Source organism: Polypterus senegalus, chromosome 9, assembly GCF_016835505.1.
Source record: "Polypterus senegalus isolate Bchr_013 chromosome 9, ASM1683550v1, whole genome shotgun sequence".
Classification (NCBI taxonomy): Eukaryota; Metazoa; Chordata; class Cladistia; order Polypteriformes; family Polypteridae; genus Polypterus; species Polypterus senegalus.
Genome location: NC_053162.1, coordinates 26161706 through 26175027, shown reverse-complemented (window position 1 = coordinate 26175027; position 13322 = coordinate 26161706). Strand labels below are relative to the sequence as shown.

The 13322-nt window shown below is 39.5% G+C and overlaps 1 protein-coding gene across 1 annotated transcript in view; it reads right to left on the bottom strand.

Annotated features, from left to right (window-relative positions):
* The window catches only part of sardh (sarcosine dehydrogenase), a 249311-nt gene that overhangs the window by 147679 nt on the left and 88310 nt on the right, over positions 1-13322 (bottom strand). The window contains exon 11 of the mRNA XM_039762751.1: positions 8934-9075. Coding sequence (XP_039618685.1) covers positions 8934-9075 — 142 coding nt within the window. The remainder of the gene's footprint in view (positions 1-8933; positions 9076-13322) is intronic.

Genomic DNA, 13322 nt, shown 5'->3' with positions numbered 1-13322 from the left:
CTAGGAACATCTGAGTACTGGGTGTTTTCCGAACAAAGATTTTTAGTGAAGCAGTATTTATTAGCATGAGATTAAATCAAATGTGAAAAACTGGCTGGGCACAAATTTGGGTCCCATTATCATTTTGCTGATTTGAATGCATGTAACTGCTCAATACTGATTACTTGCAACTCCAAATTAGATGGATTAGCTCATTAAGCCTTGAACCTTTCATAGACAGGTGTGTCCAATCATGAGAAAAGGTATTTAAGGTGGTCAATTGCAAGTTGTGCTTCCTTTTGACTCTCCTCTGACGAGTGACAGCATGGGATCCTCAAAGCAACTCTCAAAAGATCTGAAAACAACGATTGTTCAGTATCATGGTTTAGGGGAAGGATACAAAAAGTTATCTCAGAGGTTTAAATTGTCAATTTCAACTGTAAGGAATGGAATCAGGAAATGGAAGGCCACAGGCACAGTTGCTGTTAAACCCAGCCGGTCTGGCAGGCCAACAAAAATACAGGAGCCGCATACGCGCAGAATTATGAGAATAGTTACAGACAATCCACAGATCACCTCCAAAGACCTGCAAGAACATCTTGCTTCAGATGGTGTGTCTGTACATCATTCAGCAATTCAGTGCAATTTTCACAAAGAACATCTGTATGGCAGGGTGATGAGAAAGAAGCTCTTTCTGCACTCACGCCATAAACAGAGCTGCTTGTTGTATGCAAATGCTCATTTAGACAAGCCAGATTCATTTTGGAACAAAGTGCTTTGGACTGATGAGACAAAAATTGACTTATTTGGTCATAACAAAAAGTGCTTTGCATGGCGGAAGAAGAACACCGCATTCCAACAAGGGTTCCATCATGCTGTGGGGCTGTGTAGCTAGCTCAGGGACTGGGGCCCTTGTTAAAGTCAAGGGTCAGATGAATTCAACCCAATATCAACAAATTCTTTAGGATAATGTTCAAGCATCAGTCACAAAGTTGAAGTTATGCAGGGGTTGGCTATTCCAACAAGACAATGACCCAAAACACAGTTCGAAATCTACAAAGGAATTCATGCAGAGGGAGAAGTACAATGTTCTGGAATGCCTGTCACAGTCCCCTGACTTGAATATCATCGAAAGTCTATGGGATGATTTGAGGCAGGCTGTCCATGCTTGGCAGCCATCAAATTTAACTGAACTGAAGAGATTTTGTATGGAAGAATGGTCAAAAATACCTCCATCCAGGAAAAATGTATGTACCTGTCTAATTTTGTTATGATGCATATTGCATATTTTCTGTTAATCCAATAAACTTAATGTCATTGCTGAAATACTACTGTTTCCATTAGGAATGTCAGATATTAAAAGGAAGTTACTACTTTGAAAGCTCAGCCAATGAGAAACAAAAATCCAAAGAATTAAGAGGGGTTCCCAAACTGTTTCATATGACTGTATTGTTGTTGTTATTATTGATATCAACCCTTTATCTCCTTTATGACCCTGACTTGGATTGGTCTAGTTCAGAAACTGTTATACGAAGGGATACATTATTATTTATTTAGAAGACATTGTCAGTGCCACATGGGTTGGACGGGCATCCTGGCCAGGGAAGAGGAAGTAACCAGACCCAGGAGAGATGGTCAGAAGGGATGGACGGACATCCCATCAGTTGTGAAAGACGCTGCAGGGAATGTGTTATTCCCCCAGGACATGTGAGAGCAGTAGACCTTCGTGTTGGCACCCATTTCAGAACTAGCAGGGTGCCATGGGTGCCACCAGGGGGTGCTGTCAGGAGATGTGTTCCCCAATTTATGGGACTTCCGCATGACCCGGAAGTACTTCCATAGGGCAAAGGCCCTGGCACCGGAAGTACTCCAGGGTCCTCAATAAAAGGGACTGCACTCCTTTGTCCAGGCGAGTCGGAGCTGGGGGGATGTGGAGTAACAATCGACTGGAGGAGGGCAGTGCAGTGGTGAGAGAATTGTGGTTTGTGTAAAGAAATGACTTGTGCTTATGCCACTTTGTGGAAGAAATTGGTTAAATAAAACATCCTTTATTTGAACCCAGGACTCTGTGTAATCGTGTTCAGGTGTTTGGGCTCACTGATAACCCTGGTTCCATCACAACATCTTTACCAATGAAGACTTAAAAGTAAAAATAAATACATCTTAAAAGTGAACTAAAAATGACAGGCCAAGTTCTTAGTTAATGTTAGGACTAGATGACAAACTAACCGCACATATCCTAAAGCTGAGAAAGGTATTGGTTGACTGTAAGAACATTCCAGAGAGGCAAGGTCTACCGTCAGATGCTTGCTTCTTCTGGGATAAGTGGAATGTTAGGGAGGATAAACATTAACAACCTTTCAATTAATTAATTTTATTTGACATAGCAACATTTTTACACTTTGACTTAAATAAAAGATGTTGTACACACTAAAGCACTAATTTTGAAATTCCAATAGTTTTTTTTTAAATTGCAATATATAAACATTAAAACATGCAAATTACAGAAGTTATCAGTTGCATATGTCTTTGATATCTGTCTTGGCAGGGTAGTTTAGTGAATGCATAGGTTTGAGCAAATGAATGTTTGTGATAGTCACAGACTGAATTTGGCATAAAATCAGAAAAATGCTGAAGTTATTCCCATGAGGTTATGTAATTTTCAAACAATATTTATAAGGCATACATAAGTTTACTGACATCTTTCTTTTTTGACTTTTTGTTTTGAGGGAAATCTGTTTAATCATTTACTAACCATGGTACCTGTTAAAGATAGGTAATAGAATAATTAAAAAGCACTATTGCCCTAAGTGCACTTTTAGCGCCTTTTCTTTTTATTTGGGTGTTTCTGAACCTCTCTTCACCAGCACTCCCTCTCTCAAGTGTGTTCACATAACGCCTGCTTCTCAGGCTCTGCCGTTATTTTCGAGGAGTCTTTCTCACCTCCTGTTTGGTTTTATACTTTCAGTATTTGAAGATGGCTCTCTCAGTGGGTGCCTTTACTCCTCCTCATGTGTCTCACACTCGCACTTCCTCTATCGTTACGTCACCAAAGCCAAACTGACCAATCAGACTGCCTTGAGGGACTGGACACATAGATGTTTTTATCTCATTTTTTAGGGTTGTGACTCAAAATTCTAATGTCTATGTTCAGCTCCTGCGCTAAATGTGGATTCTGCATGTTCATATTGTCTTTCATTCAGCACCCCAAAGAGCTGCAATTGCTTTAATTAGAAGATTTACAGCTGTCCCAGTATATGTATATGTCCCTTAAGGGGTTGCTTTCTGTCTTGTGCCAAACTGACCTGCAACCACAAATTGGAATGACAGGGTCAAAAACAAAAAACACTGGTGAGACATTCTCCTAAATATTAAAATATTCCACAACATTACAATTACATTATAGCAATCACTGGCAACATGTATAGGGATAGAAAATGCTGTCTCCTATCCAGAGAACATCTGAATGGAAGAAATCTTAATGCATCTCAGGGTAGTGGATAAAGAGGTGCATCATGAAAAAGCATCTAACAATAAGTGAAATGAAAACATTTTTGAAGGTTGTAGAAACTCAGGAAGGTTAAGTAGCAAGGCAAGAGAATCTGTGTATATTTTGGAGAGAAAGATCTATCTGGATCCTAGCAACAATGGGAAGAAAATACAAAAAAGTACAGTGTGGGTGTAGCAAAGGACAGACTGCACTACTTGCCCTGCCACATTCTAAGTGAGTTGGAAATGTCAGATAGTTTTCATGGAAGCCCTGCCATCTGTGAATTACAGATGTCAGCCATGAGAGGAAAAAAAAAACCTGAACAAAAAGATGAATCCCATAGGTAGTGAGAAACGATATGGAGTGGCAACCATTACAAAAAAAAAAATGTTATAAAAACTATTTCTTGCAGAACCAAAGAGAATAACATTTCTTTCTTGGACATTCATTCAGGAGAAAGATATTCTACAGTATAAGCACCTAAAATATACAGGATGTCAGTTTCAGAATGAATGTCATTTTTGCATGAAAATGTGATTTTTTTTTTGTTTGTTTTTTGCAAAACTTCAGTAGATATTCTTGGTACATGTGTTAGGAAATGATTTGATGTATGCATGGTATATTTGTATGCTGTACAGAGGCAAAAATTCAGATGTTTATACCAAAGTAAGCAGAATTTCTTCATTTTGGGGAATGTGAAAAACTTTGCTTACACAAATAAATTCTATGACTTGAGCTATCTGCAAGAGACAATGATTATAAACAAAACAAATATTGTACTAAAATTGACTGATATAATACCAAGTGTGATGGTGTCCTTTAAAAATGAGTATTTAAATGACTACAAAAATAATATTAATATAGTGTTTTTCTCACTCCTCTAAGTGCTTCAGTCAGTGGAGAGCCACCTCAACCACCGCTAATGTGTAGCACCTGGATGATGCGATGGCAGCCATTTTTGCAACAGTAATGCTCAACACGCATTAGCTATGAGTTGGTGAAGGGGTGAGAGTTAGCCAGGTAGAGATGGGATGATAACGGGGCCAGACTGGCTAGGTTGTGGTGAGCAATTTAGCCTGGACATTGGGATACACCCTACTCTTTACAAAGGATGCTTAGAGATCCTTTATAACCGCAGAGAGTCAGGACCTCGGTTTTACATCTCATCTGTAGGACGGTGCCATTTTTAGAGCACAATGTCCCCATCACTGGGGCACTGGGATCTACACACAGACCACAGGGTAAGTGCCTCCCCTTCCCCTGCTGGCCCCACCAACACCTCTTTCAGCAGCAACCCAAGCTATTCCTAGATGGTTTCCCACATAAGTACTGGCCGGGCCAAAGCATGCTTAGCTTAATGGTAGATGACCTGGTCTGAAGTGCATGTGCTGAGGCTGCTGACAACTTATATATAAACGTCTACGCATGAAAGTGTGTGTGTGTGTGTGTGTGTCTGTTTGTCCGGCCCAGAAATATGAGGTGGCCTGGAAATGTGAGCCTACAGCATGAAACTGAACGAAAACGACTCTGTCACCAAAGTGAAACCACCAACGAAACACAAACTCGCTTAGCAGCTAATGCACAAGCGAGGTGAGAGCATTGGCAAAATTAAACCTGCGAGGAGAGAGAAACTTGCTTAGCCGCTGATAGACAAGGGGGGGCGAGCATGTCCGCAAAACTAAACCGCCAACTCTGCATTTTAGTTTTTTTTTATGACTATTTCAATAGTTTCTAGGAGTACACAGCTAGTACAATATAATATTACAATATTTTTTTACCAAAAATATATATTATGGAAAGCACAATTGTCTCAGATAGGAGTCACCTACCACATTTTCATTGTCAGTTGTTGCCATAAAGTCACAGGGTTGAAGGTTCCAAGGATAAAAAGGAACCAGTTCAAATACTCATTCATCCTAACTACTAATAAACAACTAAAGAAGTTCCACTTTGATGAATATCAAACAGGATTAATACATATCATGTGCATCAATCATTAGTCAAGTCTAGATGTTGGTTTAATTTTTTAAGTGTAATAGGTTTGATCTAAAGTTTCACTATCAGTATAACGCTCACTGCTATATTATAGTTATTTGTACTAAGTTTATGTATGATGACTGTGTTCTTTGTAATGGGTTTTAATTGTTATGTTGTGGTCTATCTGTAAAATCTGCTGATAAGCCAAATTTCTCTCTTGGGAGAATAAAAGTGAATTGAATTTAATTATTAACAGTGAATGAAGTTTCTTGTCTTGTTCATGTATGATTTCTTAATCAAAGAAGTGAATTCAGGAAAACAAATGCTATGCTACATGTAAACAGGGCAATTGTCAGCTTGATTTGAGTATTTTAAAGAAACCTAAGAATGTTAATTAGTAGTAGAAGATAACACCTCTACTATCTACCTGATAAGTAGTAATCAGCTGCTGTGTGAGAAAATGGCGTGTGATCATTATTTCTTTGCAGGGTTTGTAAATACGGGGTTATTAATTAGCCAGCACATATTAATGTTTCCTGCAGAGGCATTAGCTCTCTTGGAAATGTGTTCTTTTAATATTGTGGCTTATTAAATAATTAAATAATATCATAATATACCAGAAAAGGCGATATCCCTCCCATAGTGATTACGGCGGTACAAGAATCACATGAGACAAAATATCTTTTAGCTTACATTTACTGACGTTTTACGCAGTTCCAGACGGGGAGGCATATGGACAGACTTTATCCAGGTGGGAATCTGGATCAACACAGTCAGCCATTTTCTCCGTCCCTACGCTGGGAGGTTTTTCAACACACCTGGTGTCGACACAGCCTCGAAGGGTCTGGCCACTGTCCAGACCTTTTATATGGTTCTTGCTTCATCTGCTGGTCTTCTCCGTTCCAAGAGAGCTAATGCCTCTGCAGGAAACAATTAATAATATATTTTCTCACCATGTATGATTTTGTGTTACTTTATGTGCCATATCTTGTGCCTCTCCAGAAGGCATCACTTTCCCACTCATTTTATTTTCAAAAATAAAATGTAGACATGTGCGCTCAGTTTAGGAAACGATTTCCTATACTTCAACATTAACTGGAGGTGGGACACCATCTGTTTTTTTTCCTCTCTTCACTAGCAATGCAATAAGCTCTCTTACAAAAACTGTTTCTTGGCAGTTTTTCATAGTCAAGAATTATTTATTTATTTTTTACTGCTGGGTGAATGCATAACAGCCTGAAGACTCATAGCAAACCGTTAGTTCTTTCTTTCTTTACTTTTTTTGAATTCCTCAATAATGTTCACCATAAAAATATGACAATTAATAGAGAAAACTGTGAAAGATTGTGTTCTATAAATTAGCATTAGAGGGTGTGGCTAAGACACATAAGCGTCACATTTGTAAAAATGTGCATTATATTAATGCTTCCTCTTATTCTTTACTGGTTTTTAGTGTTCGGAATCTGCACATACTTCTTTGCTATTCTCATCATAAATACTAGTCATTTACTTCTGATTTATTCTTTGGTATATTTTCATTTGGAAATACAGAGATTAGTGTCCATTTTTGTCTTTTGTCCACATTACCTTGGTATTTTAACCCCTGAAAATCAAGACTTTTGAAAACACTCTCCAGAGTCATATACTGTAATGTGGATGGATGAAATCATAGACTTTTAAAAATGCAGTCTCTAAATACAACCACTTTCTGATTTGTTCAAGTTTATTAGCCCTTCCCTGAATGGATCGTGCTCACTACAATATCTCATTCCCTGATAGGTCAGCGTTTATTGAAGATAATCATATTCCTACATAGCGGACACAACAGCTGCTTTCCATGATGCTTATTGTGTTGTTTACCTGTATGCTTCTAAATTGCATTTAGTACAGAATTACGTATACATGCAAGAGAGGCAAATACCAGTCACTACAGCATTAAAATAAATACCCCTCCCAGCAGCGTTACCAGCCCTTCATTGACTTTTACGCCAATGGATTCATGCCTAGGTAGACAAGCGTCTTCATCATTTGCACTTTAGGTCATTTCAGTGTGCATGAACATATTTTGGTAAATGATGTGAAAACGCAAGTGTGGATTTATTTTGTTTAAAATTGCCATTTTGAATTGAAAACATAGTATTGTGGACATAGCCTTACTTTTAAAATCAAATAATTACTTCTAGATGCATATAAAACCTGTTTATCCAGTTCAGGGCCAAACCTGGCTTAAGTGAATAAATTAGATAGATAGATAGATAGATAGGACAGTTTATTAATCCCAAGGGGAAATTACTGAATATGTGATTTTTATATGCTTTACTAAGCGACATCATTATAACTAAATGCTATTTTTATTTGTCTTTAATACACAATCACAGAAGAAACAGAGTACATTGCTGTTCTAATCAGAATTGGACAATAAGAAGGGAAATGTGCAGGTTGAGGGTTGGCTTTCTAATACACTGTGTCTGTAACACATAGCATTTATTATTCCTGTCATGTGGGTCCAGTGCAACAGGTTTTTATAAATCTTGCTAAACGCCATTGGCCACTGCCTTTGGTGCACCCTTTAAAACAAAGGTAAAAATACATCTATAATCAACAGATAAAAGGTTTTCTATTGAAAGATCTGTAGACCCATCCCAGATCATCCCATCACAGACAGACTGTTTCTAAATGAACTAATTAAATATGATACCAATAACTAGTTTATAACAGCCATATAGCTCTAAGAAGAGAACTACAGGTATTCTATTTACTATCTGTTATTAACCCTATTTTTCACAGCCACTGCCTACCTGGAAGGGGGTCTCTCTTTGAATTGCCCTTCCCAAGATTTCTACCTTTTTTCTTGCAAGTATTTTTCAGAGCTTTTTCTTTGTCTTCTCAGAGAGTCAATGTTGGCTATCAATTCAACTGGGCCTGTTAAACACCCATTGAGTCATTCTTTGTGTGATTTGGGCTACATAAAAATAAATTGCTGTTGCTGATGAAACACAATACATATATTGTAGTAAAAGTTGACTGACTGTGGCCTCCGTGAGATTCATTTCTCATACAGCTGAAAAGGTTGAGGGTGTACAACTCAATGAATGACGCATGATTTGTGATTTAACACCATCTCAATTATATTAATGTGCATAGATGCAGGGCACAAAAAAACACTGTGCCCCAGATGTCCATAAGTAAGTATGGATGGCTGGGGTTTGACAGGGGATGGGGTAAGATGTTTAGTTAAAAAAGTTTCTCAGGGGTCAAAACTGAGACAGTGAGAATATCCACCTTTCAAATAATCCATTCAGACTCCAAGAATCTAACAAACTCACGTCTAACTCACTTCCCTATCAAGAGTAGAAGTGGTATTCTTTTTAAAAACAAGCTGATTTTTCTTTACTGCAAAGGTTTCAAAGCAAAACTGGTTCATTTTTTATATGCTAATGTAAAACCATCAGACATGTATTTATAACTTAGGAATTAAACATTGTACCTGATGCAAGGGGTCTTTTCTCATATTTCGACCTGCAAGGGGCTCATCATAAGGGAACACAACAGAATAGTTTTTGGCATATGATTCATGGCTGCGTTCTTTAATCCAGCGATTATGATCCGTAAGAGAACGATGAAACCTCCTGCAACACAGCAAGAACAAAAGATGTATAATATAATTGAGCATCACTCTGACTCTGGAATATGACACAACCCCCTCTAATATTAAAGTATCATAGTAACCTTGTTCATCAGTCAGTACACATTAGTGATTTTCAGTTTACATTATACAGGAAGTCCCCAGGTTACGGACACCCAACCTTCAACATACGAATGGGGATGCAGCTGAGACGCATGAGCCTCAGTAACTGCCGCTCCGTCATCTTCGGCCCAGGGACACTGCAAGGGGTGGCTGGAGGGGGTCGATTTCGCTGCTCACGCAGTGTAGTGTCTGTCGGGCAGCTCCTGGCGGCAAGCAGTTTCACTGCTTGTCTCCTTCTGCAAGTGGCGACCCTGTTGTGGCTGAACGGAGGCCATTGAGGGTGAACGGGGAGGCGGGGGGTAGCATTGTAGTGTGCCTCGGATGGCTGTGTGTTGAATGGGGGCGGTGGTGCGGCGGGACACTGCAGGCATCATACTGTAGTGGAGGTGACTGTGATGTGGGCTGGTGATGAACCGCCCCTCGCTGCCCCCATTCATTCTCAATAGCATGCCTGCTTGTACTGTTACGCACATAGCAGGAAGTTGTCTCTTGTCAGTACAGGGTGGTCCAGATCTAATTCTGCAGATACTGATCATCTGGAGGACTTTGATTTATGTGGGGATGATTCCAGTTCGGCGCAAAGACGATTCTTCGTGTGGTTAGTTTGCACACTTCTCGATGGTCCGGGATTTTTCAGGTGATTTTCTATGTAATAAACTGAGTAAGTTATAGCGTAATGAAAATTGCATAATTAGATGTGGATCACCCTATACATCAGACGTGTTGACGACTGGTGCCTAATCTGCTGTGATAACATGTACAGTGCTGTACAAAAGATGATGTGGTTGGGGTTTGTAATAAACTCCCTGGAAGCTTCTCTGGGGAGGCATACAAGGAATGGCCCACTAGCAATGGGAAAAGACCAAGTGGCAGAACCACATCATGCTGAAGAGATGATACCGTTCGACTGTCCAGGAAGCATCTTGGTTTTCCCTAAGAAAGTCTGTAAGGAGTTATTGGGGGTAGGAGACCTAGATCAGTCCATCTCAGTGTGAAAATGCTGGTGACGATAAGAACTATGTACACAAGTGTGAGGAGTCAGAACTGAAATGGTGATTTGTTCATCTTAGGTCCATACCTTTATCCTATGAAGTTCAAGCTTATTGTCATGTCAAACTTGTTTCACCTTCGAGATGAATTTTGTTGCATCTTCTGTAGTCTTATAGTTGCCTTCTAAAGTACCAGATTAAGCAGTCAAACAAAGTCGAAGAGCTCGCTTTGCTTCTGCCTTAAATATTTCACAAGTGTTCATGTGCTTGCAACATAACTTTTTTTTTTTTTTTTAAGACAGAGATAAAATCAATTGTTTAAAAAAGACTGAAATCATACAGTCACACATACAACAATCTGGTTTCTTTACTTTGTGTCAAGCTCCGAATCAGATGAATTGTTTTATTAAATTAATCTTGTATTTCTTATGTGGTGATGTTCAAAATAGAGTATAATTGATACTGGTGTATGCAGCTCTAAAATTACTACAATGAAGAAAAAAAAAAAACCTTTTACAAAATATCCCCAGTGAATAATTAAATATGATTATATCTAGGTCCCAACTTTCCAGGTTTAGTAATGCAATTATTATATTCTAAATGAGACTTTTCTCCCCCTCAGGAAAGGTTGCACGAATTCAATAAAAATGTTTTTTAAGAGAGTTGCTAGTCACCTTACTAATTATTAGGTAAAAAAAAAACAACTGGCATGTTAATGTTCTAAATAGTTAGAGGGTTTGTAATTATACATTAGGCCAACATCCCTGCCAAGCAAAATGTCACATAATGTAAACCAGCAGAATGCATTACTTCTGGGAATAACAGAAATCAAGATATAGAGAAAAGTAAGAATTAACAATATAATTATCTTTCATCTGGATTGGCAATGATCTCATAACATGTACTGTCTGTAACAACCGGCAATGTCATTAGAATCTGCTTGACATGAATATGTGACATAAAAGGTGACATAAAACTACTGGTGAGGGGCAAAGGGTTCACTTTTGAAATCATTTTCTGAAAGAGATGTGCTTGAATCAAGACCCTCTACTGAGTTCAGAGAGTAGCCTCATCACACACTAGACTTTCAAAGACATATGCTGGTCAGAACATATTACAAATTGCTGTACAAATGATTTTATTTATTCATTTTATTTATTCATATATCCATTACTGAACCCACTTAATCCACTGCAGTGTTACAGAGGATTGCGCCTAGCCTGTTAGCATTGGGCACAAGGGACAAATATTTCCTGGTCACAAAAGACAGAAAAATAGAACACAAAAAACTGCAACATCAACGGTATCAATCTTAAGTATTCACAATGAAGTTAATGACAGAGTAAGTACCAGCACGTTTCTGAAAAAAGGACAAAGTGCTACCACATCTGCTTTTTACTGGCACAGTGTTTCAACTGTGTGATGCTGCTAAAGGTTTAGCCAACACATACATTTGTTAAGCTAATATTGTGCATTTTTTTCAGCAGTCTTTTATTGGGAAGAAAATTAGGTTCGTATATATGTTGTCAAAGGCGGCTGGGGGCCAGACCCAGCCGGGACGCCTGGAAGGACCGGGAGGTGGCGTATACGTCCTCCGGGCCACAACTGGGCAACCGCCCTGGATCTGGAGAGGACCATAGGAGAGGAGCAAGGAGGCTCAAGCACATTGGGGCCCGTGGCCACCACCAGGGGGCGCCCCGAGCCTCAGAAAGCCTGGGAAACATTTACTTCTGCAGCACCCAGGAAGATGGAGGATGATCCTTCCAGGGACACCCGGAGTGCTTCCGGATGCAAGGGCAGCGCTTCCGCCACACCAGGAAGTGCTGCCGGAAGAACACTGTCAGGCACCTGGAGCACATCCGAGTGGGAATAAAAGGGGCCGCCTCCCTATAACCTGAGAGCTAGAGTCAGGAGTGGGAGCAGGACGAAGCTCCCATGGAGAGAGGAAAGTTGTCCCATAGACAGTGAGAGAAAGGCCCGGATTAAGGGTGACTAGTGCTGGGAGCACTGTGTGCTGTGCGGGACTGTGTTTGGTGAAAATAAACATGTGCTTTGATAAAGATGTTGCCTCAGTCTGGTGGTGTTTGGACCCGGGTTCTCATAATGTATATATATAGTAGTGAAACAGCACAAACTTTAAAAATCAATAAACAAACAGTTATTGCTAGCTAAGCACAGGCAAGGTACACTACAAAACACAGAGGTAGACAGACTCGAATAGAAGCTGGCAGGACAGCGAGGAGGGCCCTGCCCAGCCCCCAACTCCTGAAGTCACGCTCCCCCTTCCCCCGCTGCATCTGTCTCAGATTAGTGTCAATATATCGCTCCTGCCACCAAACTATGATTCTTGGCGCGATGAGAGAAGATGCAAAATCAACTGGAATGTTCAAGCAAATTATAGAAAAAAAATTTAAAAAAATCTAATTCTGTTAAGTAGTTCTCTCATTCACTAGCTAAGCGGAGATAAGGTACGCCCCGAGGCTGGCACGTGAGTGATGAGAGCCCTGTCACCCTCCCCTCAGCCCGCTGGATCTCTCTCAGATTTGCACAAATAAATCAGCACCGGAAGCGAACTATGATACTTAGTGCGATGAGAGATGTCTCAAAATCAACCAGAATGTTTAAGCAAATTCTAGAAAAAAGCCCAATCTAAATCCGTTAAGTAGTTCTCTAGTGAAAAGCAAACAGACATACGACAGGTAGACCTTGGATTTTACATAAATAGAGATACATTATATATATGCACAATGTGCATATAACTGATTAAATGAATTTCTGCAGCTCTGTTTAGGATAGACTTTGCTGTTTTCTCTGCACTTTAAATTTCTGAACAATGCTGCACATCCTCTCTCTGACACACTAACACTGAGTACTTGCAGCCAATGAATTATTCAGCAGAAGTGTGTCAAGAATGTTACAGGAACTCCTTTATACCAACAGCAATACACCTACATACCACCTCACTGGGACTGGGACTACCAAGTTAGAAATTTTCTTTCTTTTTAAATTTTCTGCAAAATTTTCGGACCACATTGTGTGTGTATATAAAAGAGAGGGAACCCAAAAGAAAAATCAGAATAGTGTATTTATTTTTACACTTTTTTTTTTTACACTTTCACATTTCAGTCACCTTCAAAGT